Source organism: Notamacropus eugenii, chromosome 7 (genome assembly GCF_028372415.1).
Source record: "Notamacropus eugenii isolate mMacEug1 chromosome 7, mMacEug1.pri_v2, whole genome shotgun sequence".
NCBI classification, from domain to species: domain Eukaryota; kingdom Metazoa; phylum Chordata; class Mammalia; order Diprotodontia; family Macropodidae; genus Notamacropus; species Notamacropus eugenii.
In genome coordinates, this window is record NC_092878.1 from 31762466 (window position 1) to 31778721 (window position 16256).

A 16256-nucleotide genomic window follows, 5' to 3' on the forward strand; every position below is an offset into this window, starting at 1 on the left:
GACCTAGATCTCATCCTCAAGTCCTCACTCTCTTTTACTCCCCATATCCAATCTGTTCCTATGTCCTGTTGATTTTACATCAAAACATGTCCTATATCCCTCTCTTCTGACACTGCACCTAATGCTCTAGTACCTGCCCTTATTACCTCATTCCTTTTCTATTGAAATAGCCTACTGGTTGATCTCCCTGCCTCTAGGCTCTCCCCACTCCAGTCCACCTTCCTTCCATTCGTCTCCCAAATTAATCTTCTTAAAAGTGCAGATTTCTCCATGTCAACTTCCTACTCAGTAAATGTCAATGGCTCCCTATAACCCCCGGGATCCAGTATAAAACCCTGTTTGGCATTCAAAGCCCTCCATACCCAGCCCTCTGCTGCCTTTCTACCACGTACTCTGTGATCCAGTGTCACTGGCCTCCTTACTCCTCCTCCCACATGATTTTCTGTCTCCAAACTGCAGGCCTTGTCATTGCCCCCTATGCTTGGAATTCTCTTTCTGGTCATTTCCATTTCCTGGCTTCAAGATCCAGCTGAAACATTGCCTTCTCCAGGAAGTCTTTCTTGATCCCCTTCACTGGGAGGCCTTCCTTCTCTGGAGAATTTCAGATCTACCACGTGTCCAGCTCGTTTGTACACAGTTGTTTCCTCCTTGAGAACAGAAACTACCTTGTGCCTCTATCCGTATCTGAAGTGCTCAGCACACTCCAGGCACAATAGACGGTTAACAAATCCCTACCGGATAACTGACACTGCCTTCTGGTTCCCAGAGATGGAGGCAGTTTCCTTGACATTGTTTTAATATTTCTTGTCTCATGAAATCGTTCTCTTTTCTTTAGCCCGTTCTGATTTTCATGGAGTCTTTTGCATGGGTACGGTTGTTCTTCTTGTTCAAACTATTCGTTCTCTAATTCTGTGTTCCATCCAGTTCTTTTCCTCTACTGCTTTTATGTATAAAGAAAATTGTTTAAGCTTTCAACTTGGCTAACGTGCAACTTTGTTTTGCATTACTAGACATACTTGTAATAGGTTTTGGAGTTTTTTGCTTTCTTACTGGGTTTCGTAAGGAGTGAAGGGAATGTGTGAATTTGGAACCCCCGCAAAAAACAAGAAAAAGTCTTTGTGCATTGAAAAAGTAAGCTCTTGCATCTTCCTTTCTAGGAACTTGTACTCAAGCTGTATTTTTCTTCAAGACTTTGCTTATAGATGTTTTGGAGTCATTTTTTTCTTCTGCGTCTGCTTGACTCACCAATAATTTGTTGTGGTGGGATTCTTCTTTCTGTTTGCTCATTTTTCCAGCTTACTTCTCGATTTCAGTCTTTATGTGAAGTCCAGACTGGGCTATATTTGTGTCCTCTTGGGTCTTGATGCTGCGTTTTGGGGGGTATTATTGTTATTCCAAGGTCTCAGGGGAAGTTCAGGCTGGACCTGCAAGCTTCCAGTGCTCCCAGAGAGGTTTGATCCAAGGTGAAATGAGTGCCTTCCTCACGATCACAGCTCTGCAGGTTCCTGGCCTGGTTTGGGGTCTGAGCAACACAACTGGAGGCTTGCTGCTTACTGGAGTTCCAGTGGACTGCTGCTGGAATCAGCCACTATCACAGGAAAGCTCTGCAATTTAGGATGACAGAACAAAGGGTGCCCTTTGGTCTAGAATTCTTGCCTTGGTTATTATCCTACCAGCTTCAGACTAGGCTTGATGCTGAAACTGAGACCCCTTCCCACCCTCAGCTGCCAGCCCCACTCCCCAGATCAGGGCCACATAGCTTGTTTCTCAAGTTGTTGCTTGCTCAGTGCATAGCCTGGAGCCTGTGACTGCTCCTTGGCCTGTAACACCATCCCTACTAGGTACAAGACCCTTCCTCGCCCACCCTGTATCTGTGACCCAGCACTGGGTAGAGCAGTCAGTTGGCATTTGTTACTGTTCCCTGCACTTGCCCTGGTGTACAGCCACAATCAGTCCCCTGGACTTCAAGGCACTTCCTATGAAACTCTTCATCTTCTCCAGCTATAGGTAAAAGAAGAATGAGGTTTTGGGGTGAATTCGCTTGAATCCCTGTTATTCCTTCCTGCAGGGTTTTAGCCGTCAGTCTTCACTCCTCTTTAAGATCCTTTCCAGCGTCCGGAATCATCAAATAAACTCAGATTTGGCTCAACTACTGCTACGACTGGATTACAACAAGTATTACACCCAGGCTGGTGGGACTCTGGGCAGGTAGGCACAGGTTAGGTATTCAGCTGACTAGGTTCCTGGAATCATACACTGCACCGGAGGGATCTTCTACTCCAACCCCCTTATTTTACAACGAGGAAATTGACACCTAATGTCTCAGACTGCCCAAAGTCACATAAATAGCAGTACCAGGTACTGAATTCAGCTTCTCTGACTTTATATCCAGTGGGCTGCCCTCTGCCTGTGTCATGCTGCCTCATGTAAAAAGATCAAGCTTTTTTATACTGAACAGTCTCTTCAGTACGATTTTTTCTCCCTTCTTATAGTGTGGGTTTGTGAGCAAGAGGGCATAGTAGGAATCATTTGCTCAGTTTTACCATTTATCTTTCTTCAAACTTTTTCCTAAAGAGAAAAAAAAAGACTTCTTTGGTCTTAGTAATTTTTTCTAAGCCTCCTCCCAGCTGATCTTTTGATGGTAACAGAAGACAGGCTAGGAGCTATCTACGATTCCTTGATTTTGAATGTGAAACTGTCTCACATCTATAGTTTTTTTGCAGGAAAAGTATGTGATGGTGTCTTTTTCTTTTGCAGTTTTGGGGTATGAACCCTGTGGTTGAGATTCAGGAGCTAAGTTGGCAAGATTGCAGTTTCCATCCGTCCAGAGGTGATTCCGTCTGTTGCTGAAGGTTCATGGAAACATTCTCTTCTACTTTTATAACTGAGAAATGCAGTTTAATCCGCTCTCTTGTCATGAAGCCGTTAACTTGTACTAAGGATATCATTTGTCACCATTAAAAAAAAAGTTAGCTTCATTATACATCAAAACAGAAGCGAATTTTTTTCTGGCCTTGTAGAAGAGTTTATTAATCCTCCTTCTATGAGTTTGGTGGTAAAGCATGACTTAGTTAATAGTCAAGTGACCGTGACTGAACGTGTACTTCTATTAGAAATACATTCTGAACAATCATTATAATATGACCGGAAAGTCAGATCTGCTTATGGCACACATTTGGAAAGAGGATCGTTTTTGCACATTAGATTTCTAGATGTCATTAGCAAGAAGGGCAACAGGTAAACTTTCTATTGACTTGATAGCTGTTCTTCCTTATTCACAGTTTTTCCACTGTCTTTGAAGAAGCTAAAAGATCTTAATCCATGAATCAAAAAATCAAACAACTTCCAACTATCTCAGCTTCAACTTAATGATTAAGTGGCTGTGTCTGTCAGAGAATTAAGATGTACAGAAGCTGGGGGCGGGGGGGAGGGAAATAGAATAAAGACCCCATGTGAAATTTCAGCTATAAAAGGGCATTAGTAGTTTAAGTCACAAATTCCACACCCAACTATATTAGTGCTACGAAAGCAGAAGCAATTAGCAGTTGTTTTTTTGTTTTTTTCTGGGGGGTGATGGGTGGTATTTCAGAGGTATGGGAGACTCCCCTCCCTCCATCAATGCAGCTCTGCAGCCAGTCTGCAACTCAGGCCTTAGAGGTACCCAGAGCGCCAAGGAGTTAAGTGGAAATAGTCTGTGTGGCAGAGACAGGGCTTGAACCTAGGTCATCAGGAGTGTCGTAACACCATCAAAATAAATATTTATTAAACCCTCACCACGGTACTGGCTTCTCTGTGTAGCAGATTAAAACTAGTCTAATATCCCCTCACTCTTCAAGGCAGTCAGTCACTGAGCAGGGATTTTCCCATTGATGTCTCTTAGAAAGCAGGAGGAAAGGGGAGATATTCAGGTATCTCCTAAAAAAGATGGATGGAGGTGGTCTCTCCTTCTACCACAGACCTCAAAGGGACTACCTTAACTGGTTTTGGTAGTAAGGGCCATGGTTACAGTAATTAAATGTATGCCTTTTTGGAGTTTTGAAAATTTCTAAGTGTTCAGGCAGCTACTTCATTTTATAGGACTTCAGAGCTTTTGACCCGGTCCCAGCCCAATCCTAGACTCTCCGCTAGCTAGCTCCACAGGACAGCTTACCATACTTCAAAGGAAAGCCCTTCAGAGTTCAGTGGGGTCTTAGCATCCCTAAGTTTAGTAATTTCATATTTGAGAAAGTATATGTAACTTACCAGTCCTATACTCACTGGAAAGAAATATTTTAAGGCAAAGAATATTCTCCACTTATCTTTGGAATGTCTTGGTACAAAATTAACTAGAAAAAACAAAAATGGTCACCACTAAGCCTACTAAATACCAAATAGCAAATCTGAAAGCCCCTCATCCCCCTTATCTGCAAGGCCAGATGCTCCTCTTCCAAAAGGTGATGAGGACTCTCTTCTGCTTAAAAGTCGTACAGTTGGGAGTTCTTGATCATTTTCCTGACATGGACCCCCTCTGGCAGTCTGGTGAAATCTGTAGATCCACTCCTAAGAACTGTTTTCACATTCATGAAATACATAGGATTACAAAGGAAACCAATTATATTGAAATACATTTCTCAAAATACTAAAAACAAGTGGTTCAAGCACCTCTGCCATACAGGTAATGTTCTTTTCTCCTATTCCTTCCTTCCAAAAGAAACTCAGAAAAAAACAAAGGATAAAGAATCAGTTACTACAACCAAAGAGATTCAACATTTATTTTATCATAAAAGTTCAGCAAAGAAAACTATATACAATGATCCATGCATGAAGTCCGGTTACACACAAGACATATTTAAAACCTGGTTAAAACACAGTCTTCACAATAGCAGGGAATGAAATTGATGGGGCCGAGCATCTTCAGTCAGCGACATAATCATGTTTATATTTCGGATGCTGCTTGAATCCAACTCTCTCCCCAGCAATGAGGCACTGGATCACCCACTCTTGTGACACCACGGGCAGCTGTAACGCTTCTGCACACTTCAGCACTGAGGAAGGGCACGAGGGGTCTGTCACCACAACGTCAAATACCCCCAAAGCAACATCTGAAAGAACGAGCAGAAAACAAATGGAAAGAAATACATCACAGCCCTCTGTTATGAGGAAGGACGTGCCCTCTAGCCAGCCCATTCCACTTTGCCCAAACTAGAGACCTGTTCCGTCCATCAAATATCTATTTGAATTAGGACGTTTCAGTAGAAGGATACCATAGTGAGCGTCCCTGAACCCACAGAATGGTTGTGTCTGGGAAAAGGTTTGGCAAATACATCACTGGAACCAAGCGGAAACTAAGAACAGCCCTGTGCTGGTGTCATGGTGGCTCACCTCACCTCTTCAAGTTGCTTGTCTTCTCTCAGTAGAACACGAGCAAGATCTACCTGTCAGGACAGGAACTTTGACCACAAGGCCCAGTCATTATAAAAGCTAGCCTGCCGTTGGCAAGAGGAACAATGCACTTCTTGGGGAAGCAGGGGCTTCCTAACATCCTTTCAATAGATACCTTTGTTCTGGGCAACTGAGTGGTGCTGCTTCACTGAGGCTGCTCCCCCAGTCATGAGGATCTCAGACCAGAGTTCCAGGAAATTTTGCTGCTGGTCGGATACTAAAAGGACCTTCAGATTATGGAAAGGATTCTCACGGGGGTGCCTACAAAAAAGGGAACAGAATCAAAGATGGAAAAGAGCAAACGCAGGTCTTAATCTTCTTTGGGGGAAAACAAGAGAATCAATAACCCTACATAGAGAGTTCTCGTATATTTGGATGTTTTGAAAAGCAGGCTTCCTGAAGGAGCACGCTCTTGCACATTCACAATTTCTGCAAATAAAGCCTTCAAAACTCTTCTTTTTAGGCCTTAGTGTGGAGATCCTGGTAGGCTTACCCCCTCCACTGCTCTGATTATCTCAAGTCTAACTGGTCCTCTGGTTCAGGGTCACTCCCGAACCTATCCTCCCAGAGGTCAGAAACATTTTTAAATGCTCTAAATTATGCAAATCCTTGTACACATTTCAAAAACCTTAACTTCAGGACTAATTCTCTTGGATCCCATTGGTGAACCAGTTTAGCTCTACACAATCCTTTCTTGAGTCCCTAGGCCCCTTATCCTATCACTGATTGTAAGCTGCCAAGCCTCAGCCTTGGATCGTTCCTGGCACAAGTGCTGCTGAACAAAGGCAGATGAGACCCTTGCCTCCTTGTATTTTATGGGAAAAAACTGAGGTCATTCACCGTAAGGTACGTCTTCTCCTTCCTCACACTCAGATACCTTCTGTTACTGTATGTCCTTCACTCCTATCCCACACGAAGAAGTGGGGCTTAACAAGGCTGATCTCTACACTTGTTCAAGAGATCCCATTCCATCCCATTCCCTCCAAAAGACTGCCCCATTTGTCATTCCTATTTTGTAACATTTCTTTTTGCGAATTTTTTATTTTAAATTTAAATACAAAGTGAGAAAAGAAAAGAAAACCTGCCCTGTATACAGTAGACCGTAAGAGGATTCAATATAAAAATACATTTCCATTTCAAGAAAATCTATAAGATAAACACTACATGTTGTTTTCAAAGTTGCCCAGCTTTGCTTCTTTGTTGGTTTTGTCCTTTTTACTTTATTTTGCCCCTCCCTTTCCTCCCACCCTAGAGGAGGCTACAATGAAGTATGGATCTGGGGACATATACATAGATATCTACAAATATATCCATATACACTTAAGCAAAAATATCTAAGACATACTATGCTTACTTCCTCCCATCATCTGTTCTCTGAAGGTAGATAGCATCTTCCTTCATAGATGAAAGTCTCCATGTTTTTCTACAACAACCAGCTCATCATTTCCTACACCACGGAAAAATTCCAACCCAATCACATCCTATTTGAGAGACTGTCTAGGAAACTATTTTCCCACTTTTCTGCATTCCTTCTATTCTTCACTGCATATGTTTTATCTGTGTAAGAAAGTTTTCATTAAAAATAATTGAAATCATCCTTGTTTACAACAATGCTCTCACATTATAATACAGTCTAAGTCTTGATGCTGCTGAATCTTCCTTGACATATTTTTTCCTGGTTTCTTTGAAGTTTCTGACCTTTTGTTCTTAGAAATGACCTTTGTTGTTGTTTCTAACTCGGTAAAATAATTTTTTAGTAATTTAATTGGGAAGACGCTGAATAGATTAGTTAGGTAAAACTGTCATTTAAAAATTTACATTGGCTTTGCCTACCCATGATCAATAAATAAACATTACTTCAATTATTTAGATCTGAGTCAAGTGTTTCAGGGTCATGTTCATACACTTCCTGTGTCTGTTCTGGCAGGAATGTGTCCAGGTGTTTTAAATGGTCCAAGACAATGTTGAATAACATCATCGACACAGTGTCGCTTTTCTATCTTTTACTTTTGATTAAACCTATTTAACTTTAAGCTGTGTCTTCGATCATGATTACCATCCCTGCTCTTTTTTACATACGAACGTCTACCCCTGTCCTTTATTTTATCTGTGTTCATCTCTCATTTTTGTTTCCTGAAAGCAACAAACTCTTTAATTAAAATTTTTAATCTGCTATCCGTTTCCATTCTGTGGGTAAATTTGCCCCATTCACAGTCTAAGCTACAATGATCTGTTGTGCATTTTCCTCCCTATTCCCACCCTATTTATTCTATCCCCCCGCCCAGTCCTCCGCTTTACTTCTCCCTGCTACCTTGCCCTCTTATTCCTTAACCTACCCACCCCTCTGAAGTCCTTCCTTTATCCTCTCCCCTTATCCTCTCCCCTCCTGAATTTAGAAGACTTTTATACATACCTACCTACATGTGTTTCCCTCTCTAATCCACTTCTGAGGAGAGTAAGGTTGCAGCACGCCTCCCCACTAGCTTCTTCTGTACAAGTTTTTCCTTTCATGCCCCATCTGTATTAGATAACCGAGCCCTCGTTTGCTTGGATGTTATGTATTATATTTCCCCTTTTCAGTTCCTTTATTGTCCATTTTCTTCCCCATGCAGGACTGTACTTCACTTTGTTGGATAAATTACCCTTGCTTATTACCCCAGCTCTTTCCCGCTACAGGACACAGCAGCTGTCTGATCTTGCGTCATCCTTATTGTAGGTCCACGATATCTGGGTTGTTTTTTTCTTGTTGCTTCCACGGTTTCCTCCTTAACCTGGGAGCTCCGAAGCTTGGCCATGATGCTCCTCTAAGTTTACGTCCTGAGCTCTCTTTCAGGGGATGATCAGTGCAATTCTTCTATTTCAACTTTACCTTCTTGTTCTAGAACTTCAGGACAATTTTTCCTTGATAATTTCTTAGAGTACAGTATAAAGATTCCTTTCTTCAGTGTAGTTTTCAGGGTCTGACTATTCTTATATTTCTCTCCTTGATCTGTTCTCCAGATCAGTTGTTTTTCTGATGAGATATTTCACTTTCTCTTCTATTTTTTCATTCTTTTGATCTTGTCTGATGATTTCGTGGTGTTCTAGAACATCATTAGCTTCCCCTTGCCCAATTCCAATTTTCAAGGAATTATTTTCTTCCTTAAGTTTTTGATTCTCCACTTCCAGTTGGTTGGTTTTCTTTTCCTAATTTTCTTGATTTTTTTTTTCTTTTTTCTAATTTTTCCTTGATCTCTCTTGATTTTTAAAGTCCTTTTTAAGTTCTTCCAAGAACTCTTTTTGGGGCCATTTGACGTTTCTCATGAAAATAGGAGTGGCTTTTTTAGCTCCATTATCTTCTTCTCAATAGTAACCCAGATCTTCTCTATCCCCATTGTAATCATCTGTGGTTGGGTTCTTTCTCCTTTCTTTACTTATTTCATTCATTTATTGATTGTTTTATTTTATTGTTAGCAGCTGTCAGTGCAATTACGTTCTAGTCCCAAGGTACAGGGAATGCTGCCCCAAGCCTCGGATCTTTCCTACTGTTACATGGGACCCAACCTAGAGCTCTTCTCTCCACTCCTAAGCCACACATGATTTTGCTCCCTCTGGTTCCTCGGGTGGCTGCAAACTACAGCTGTCATTTCTGCCCTGGAACTGAAGCCAGGTATTCTGCTGTCCTGCAAGTGCCCACAGCCAACAGGGTCCCTGCTCCTTGCAACTGCAGTCACTAGGTGTGTGCTAGCTCCTCCTCCCTGCAGCCAGTCTGGGACACATCTGGTCAGCACAGCTGTGCTTGGTGTCCCTTGGCAGTGGAAAGTCCTTCAATCTTCTATTCAGCTTTCAGACACCCCCACCTCCCACCTCATCTCCCCAACACTGTTCTGGAGATGAAAGTTTCTGAAGCTGGGGCTGCCTATCAACCTAGCTGCCCCAGGGCTTGTTTGTTCACTCTGTGGGATTGGCTTGGAGGTGTCTGCACTTCATTCAGATAGAAACTCAGGCCCCTGGAGTTTGGGTCTTTCCTGGAATCTTCTCAAACTGTGTTAGGCAACAACTGCTTTACCCCTTTATTTCTGCTGCTCTTAAGCAAGGTCTTTCTTTTGTGGAGAAAATGTGGAGAGCTGAAAGTTTTCTAACCTACATGACTATCTTCCCAGAATCCTCTCTTTATAACTTATTTTTCATATTTCATTGCCTCCTCGTTTCCTTTCTACTGCCTAGAGAAACATAGACAACGTATCTCCTCCATCCTGAAAAAAACAGCACTTGATCCTTCCATGCCTTAAATCATCCTGTATCTCTTCTGCCCTGTAAGACTAAACCTGAAAAAGCCATCTGTAACAAGCGCCTTTCTCTCCTCTCACTCTCTTCTTAACGCCTTGCAACCTGGCTTCCAGCTTCATCAATCTACTGAAATTGCTCTCTCCAAAGTCACCAACGATCTCTTAATTGCCAAAACCAACGGGCTTTCTCAGTCCTCATTCCCTTCGACCAAACCAGAGCCTTTGATACTTTCTTCTCTCCAGGTCTTTTAGACGTTACTGTCTCCTGGTTCTCCTACTTATTAGACAGCTCGGTTTCAGTGTTCATGCCCTCTAATTACAGGTGTCACACAGGGTTGTGTCCTGAGCCCTGTTCCTTTCTCCCTCTATCCTACTTCACTTGGTAATCTCATAGTTCCCATGAATTTAATTCTCTTCTCTGTGTTGATTTTCAAATTTACCTGTCCCAACTTCTCCTGATGTTCAATCTCTCATTTCCAACTTCTTTTCAGACATCTCAAACTAAACACATCTAAAAATCACTCATCTCTCCCCCTAAACATTCTCCCCCACCCCATTTCCCTATTCCTGTCAAATGTAACACCATCCTCTTAGTCCCTCGGGCTCATAATGTAGGAGTTGTTCTGGACTCTTTACTATCTCTCATTCCCATATCCAATCTGTGGCCCAGGCCTGTTGATTTTACCTTTGCAACATCTCTCAAATATGTCCCCTTCTCTCCTCAGACAGGCCACACCCTGGTACAGGCCCACCTGCTTCCGATCTCTTCCTGCTCCTGTCCACCCTCCAGCCACCAAAATCATTTTCTTGAAGTGCAGGTCTGACCATGTCAGCCCTCCACTACTCAATACACTCCAATGGCTCCCTATTGCCTCCAGGATCAAATATAAAATATAAATATAAAATTCTGCTTGTTTTTAAAATCTCATTTTCTACAGAAAGACTTTCCCAACCCCTCTTAATTCTAGTGCCTTCCTTCTTTTAATTATTTCCTGTTTATTCTGTATTCAACTTACTTGTACATAACTATCTGCATCTCTCCCATTAGACTGTAAGGTCCTAGAGGGCTGGGATTGTCTTTTTTATCCCTAGTACTTAGCACAACACCCAGCACGTAATATGCACTTAATAAATGCTTACTGAGTGAGAAGCCTTTCTCACCCAAAGCTTATCACTGCACACAGTACTGCCCTGCCCAGGTTCTCACTTGCACATTTGCTACAATGCTACTGAATTCAAAATGGACTTCAGAATCCTTACCATTCCAGGATCCTCTGTTCCTGAAGACTGTACCCAGCTGGCAGCAAGTAATTTCGATAGTTCTGGAGCTGGTTGGCATGGCAGCTGTCGTGGACCCAGACATGAGACACACAAGGGATCCCACTGGCAAGGCACAAGAAGTACTTGCGGGTCCGACAGTGCTGATCCGCAATCAGAAGACACTGATAGGCCACATTACACTGAGAAGGAAGAAATTCAGCAGATACACTCAGTGATTTTGTTCTAAGATGATCCCTGAAAGGTATTCCCAACAAATTGAAAGGGGAACTGAGACGAAGCCCTCCAGACAGTACCATGTGCCTTAGCCCGTCCAGGTGCCAAAAAAGCTTCTTATTTCCCTTTAATGCAACTCACCAAACCTCCAGAATGCCCTAATGCCCCTGCAGAAATTCGCAAATAATGCCAGTCTACAGGCCAAAAATCAGAAATGTGAAGTGCAAATTTCTTTCCAATTCCAATCCCCATCTTTTCTGTTCCTAGCAACAGTATTCTCCCCATGCTAAGCCTCAACTTTATGCCCTACTTACCCCAGCATCTGATGTACAGCAACTTCATGTAGCTACAAAAGAGGAAATGCTCACCTGGGCTTCATTGAAGTCTTCAAGAATGTAGCCAGCTCCTGCTCGAAGCTGGGACTCTGTATACTGCTTGTTGTAAGGGGGAGCTTCCAAAAATTCTACATCAAGTGAGAAGAACCAGTAAAATCCAGTTATTGCCAGAAACTTCTCATTTGTGATCTCCTATTTTATACTTGGCTTCCTACTACCCATTCTCCCACTCCCCAGCTGTCTCCAAAGCCAGTTCAAGGGTCTCCCCATGGATCAAAAGAGTTCTTGAAAGGTGGAAAAGGCTGCCAGAAGAAAGGGTGGTGGGACAGTTGAGGAATGGAGATAGGACAATAAAGGTGGAAAGAATATCGAGAATCTTCCCAGTCAGGACTGCATCTAGACCATGGCTGCTTACAGGGATTGAAATCCCCCAACTTCCCAGGATAGTCTGTTCCAATGTTTAATAACCCTTACCATCAGGAAGTTCTTCCTTATGTCTAACCTAAATCTCTCCTGCTGCAAACTAGCCCATTTCCTCTAGTTCTGTCCTCTGTGGAGATGAAGAACAACTGATGAGTACTCTCTTTACATAGACCTTCACACATCCCCCTCATTCACACTTTCCCCCCACCCACACTAACACTTAATGTGCCCAAAACGCTGGAGGCAGAGGCCGGGCAGGGGGAGCAGTACAGGAGTGCTGGAGGACAAAAAGGGAGACATCCCAATGTAATTTATGGATTATCCGGAAAAACTGTCTCAATTTTTGTTGAAAAATTTTTCTAGAATGTATTATTAGCCAACGCCTTAGTAGAGGATAATAAAAGAAAACCTGTTATTTGATAAATCAGATATTATATTTAGATGAAATCTGAATATTAATGATTACCATATAATCTTAAAGTTGCTGTAGAAGGTGGCAGTCACTGATACCAGGTTCTATCCTGAAAGCTTTAGGGGTGTTGTTTTTAAACAAATCCTCAATCCATTTTTTTTTCTTTTGGGTCACTTACTCCTCTCCAATGTAAATGGAATATAGAAATTACAAATGAGAGAGAAAATTCTGGTTAAGGCTTCTAGCCGACTGGATTCAGATTAATTCGTTTTAATGTTAAAAAAAAAAAAAAACAAAACCCAATCCAGTGCATGGTTTTCTATTTCAACCCTCCACCCTCCCCATCAAAAATTTCCAGAAATAATCACCTTACTCTATAATATTAGCTCATATTTATATATAATGCCTTTAAGTTTATAAAGTACCTTCCCCACAGCAACTATTGTGAGGTGCACAGTGAAATGTTAGCTTCGTCTTAGAGAAGAAAGGAAGGCACAAATGTTAAGCTACTTGCCTAAGGTCACACAACTAATAAACAGGAGAGCTAAAAACTGAACCTGGGAGATATCCTCCAGTCCACTATTCTAGGTCAAATATAAAACAGCACTCCAGGAGAAAATCAGAGCTGCAGGTCCCTGCTTCCGGTACCACCTCACACACTCAATGAACTCCTGAGCCAGTCATTTACATCTAATGCCTCAACCTATTGATGTTTTCCACCAAGTTTCTGTTTGCTCTTGTTCTAATTATTCCTCTTTTGTGCAGACTTTAGCTACTCTATATCTCTCTTAAAATAAATACCAAAACTGGACATCTACAAAGGTCTGACCCGACACCACAAGAATACAATGCAGCGTCATTATGTTGACTTAATAGTCCGTGATGATGAGTCACATTCACCTTCTAGTACATTAGTAATTTCATTTCAATTGTTTTTTGTTATAGGACTGCTAGTTTTGTGCCTATTTAGGTTTTAACCTCCAACTGTATTGTCTTATATATTCTCTAATTTATCCCAGTTACTACGGATTCAACGTCTGTATTTGGAGATACAATTTTCCCTACCTGATGGGACAGAACCAAAAACTGAATGGATTCTTAACAGTCCTAGAACCAACCACTTTAACCCGTCATCCCATATAAATCCCCAGGATGACCTCATGCTCCTTCCCTTCTCAGAGTCCAGTTACTTGGGAATCAATGCTGTTACATGATTATAGTGCATGAAAATGAGGACGATGAAATGGGGATTTTTATCATCAAAATTCTTAAGGGTGAGAAGCAGAAGGCTGGGAGAAAGAGAAGCAAGAAAGGAGAAAGAATATGAATGAGAACAAGATCTGGCAACATTAGGAAGGTAAAGAAAAATGAGGCCCCAAATATCAATGTCCCCTTTTCAGAACACAAATTACCTATACAATCAAATCCAAATATATAATCAGCTTAGAAGCCAGTTAACAAGCTATATATTTTTGGATTCCAATGAGTTCAAGAGGAAGCCTTTCTATTACACCTCAATTCTCTTTAGTGGGAAAAGCTCATCCACTTCCTGTCCCTTCCATGCCCCTATTCATTCTCCAAGTTATAAAACACACCACCAGTAACAAAAAATGAAGCACAATTGCTTCTCTTTTCTGCTAAAGTGATTCCCTGTAGCCTTCCAAGATGTCTCCTGCAAATCCTGCCCTCCTTTACATTTTTCCCATTTCTCTGAATACTTGGCACTTATCAGAAAATCCAAATTTTGGCTAACATTCAACTAATATTAACATTGTACAGGGAGGTTTGGCTAATGTTAAAAATTCAGCAAAAATAAATAGCTTGTTCATTAACTGGGGTTAGAGACACAACCCTGAAGAGCTACTATGGCTGCTGATCACTAATGGTGATACTACCGCCAAATACAGTTTGCTCTTCCAAGACTTAATGTCAGCCAGAAATCCGTAGCTAGTGTTCAAATATCACATTAGAGAAAAGTCTGAGCCTTAGCCATAATGGGTAGATTGATGTGTTTTTGTCAGCCATTCTTATTTAAATTCATACTTTCCTTTTTTCCCTCTTAAGAGTCTTAAGACTCAAGACTTTCTGAAGGCAGAGAACAAGTCTTTCTCATAACTCCCCATGATGTTATTAACATAATTGTACGTTTAGTTTGCAGTCAAATGGATGAAAAATGTCTAGAAATTGCTTGTTGACAGTCCTTGACAGAAGACCTGCTATCGCCACATACCCCCCCTTCCAAAGTCCCCTGAAAGCCAGTTGCCTTTCTCCCCCTCCCACCAGTTCTGCTACAGCCTTTTCCTTAAAACTTGGATAGGAAAGACGTCGGCTACTTAGAGGAGGCGTGTTTGCTTTCCTCCGTCCTTAGTTCAGGGTCGATTTCCACTTGTTTTAGAGCTTCTCTACGTGACAAAGGGCACCAAGCACAGGCTTACTAAACAAGTGGAGCAACTAGAATAAATATGAGGGAAATGGGAAGCTATGTCAGAAACCCACAAATTTCCATGGGAAATGAGGACAGTGGTCTCACCCTCCTCTTCCTCACTGCTCCCAGTAGGACCATCTGGCAATTTAGATCGGTTGGCTAGCTTATCGTTGGCTGTGGCCATGGTGAGGAGAAAAGCATAGCCCAGAAACAAAGTCTTGTTGTGGGGTAACGGTCCCCTCTGGTCTTCCAAAGCTAATGGCTCTCCAGCATTGTCTCCACCTTCGCATGGACTCACAAATTCTCCTACTCCCACGGTACCTGGTTAAGAACAAAAACACCATTATTACAGAGAACTCTCACGTTGTACCAGAGCCAAGGAACCTAAGAATATAGCATTCTACACACAGTAGGCACATATAAATGTTCGTTAAATTAAATGAATCCTACCTGCCTGAGTACAAAGTAGTATACAACATTCCACTCTATTTTGTTTACTTCTGAGATGACAACTATGTTACATGAGGAAAAAACAAAAACAACTATGTAGAGTAAACATAAATGAAAATTTTATTTTTTTAACTTAAATAAAAATCATAATAAAATCAATGACACGGTGATATGCATAAAATGAAAAATCTTTCAATACCCAAAAATAATTAGAATTTTTACACATCCAAACCAAACGTTTACGGGACTAGCTAGGAGAGGACTCATGGTCATTAGAACTCCCCCCTGGTCAGTGTCTGTTCTGTTACTGTTTCCAGTACCTGGGAAGGAGGTGAACCTGTTAGCTAAGGGTTTATGACACATCCAGATTTGTTTGATCCTCTTTGTTCAATTTTCCAGGAATAAAAGAAAATGGGGATTTGTGTCAGGAAAATTGACTGTAAGGCTCATATAAAGACGAAGATGACAGGTAACGTTTTCCCCAGATAAAAGAACGAGCTAGAAAGAAGCTTGCATCTAGGGACATTTTGACACCCAGATGATGAAGATACAACCAACAAGTCTGAACACAAAAACAGCTGCCCTTTTAATAAAACTTAACACTGCAATTTAATCAAACTACTTTCCTACATCCCAGCACCAAAGGAATAAGAATTCATTAAAGTTGAAGAGACTGGAGAAGCCACTGGAACATGGAACACAGGTTAGTAAAAGTCATGCAAAGTGCCACAATGAAGCAGTGCTGGACAGTCGCTGGACATCGTGAGACAATGAGTTCCCAGGTTCTGAGGGCAAATGAGACACCAAGAAGCACATGTACCATGGATAAGTGACAACCACAAACTTCACCTGCCTCTAAATTTTGCCCCCATCAGCCCTGATTCTTTTCCCAGGCCCCCCCCCCCCAACTACCCCCATCACAAAAATTATCATTTAAATGTTTCAGATATTATTGCCATTCCCTCTTTACCTTACTCTGCCAAGAATATTGTGGTGAGGGGGTAGAAAGGAGTGATTAACTCCTCAAT

At 41.7% G+C, this 16256-nt stretch overlaps 1 protein-coding gene and 1 pseudogene across 2 annotated transcripts in view; one reads left to right on the forward strand and one right to left on the reverse strand.

Moving 5' to 3' along the window:
* LOC140513785 (gamma-tubulin complex component 4-like) overlaps positions 1–3773 on the forward strand; it is a 28591-nt pseudogene extending 24818 nt beyond the window's left edge. The window contains exons 17-18 of the transcript XR_011970350.1: positions 2069–2208; positions 2758–3773. The product of XR_011970350.1 is annotated as a gamma-tubulin complex component 4-like (transcript). The remainder of the gene's footprint in view (positions 1–2068; positions 2209–2757) is intronic.
* Positions 3774–4723: 950 nt separating this feature from the next.
* LOC140513813 (TP53-binding protein 1-like) lies at positions 4724–16094 on the reverse strand. Its single transcript, XM_072623815.1, has 5 exons — positions 14884–16094; positions 11552–11646; positions 10950–11149; positions 5537–5682; positions 4724–5081 (listed from the first exon to the last, which is right to left on the reverse strand). The coding sequence occupies exons 1-5, from the start codon at positions 14960–14962 to the stop codon at positions 4894–4896; spliced, it is 708 nt and encodes a 235-aa protein (XP_072479916.1). The 5' UTR covers positions 14963–16094; the 3' UTR covers positions 4724–4893.
* Positions 16095–16256: the final 162 nt, after the last annotated feature.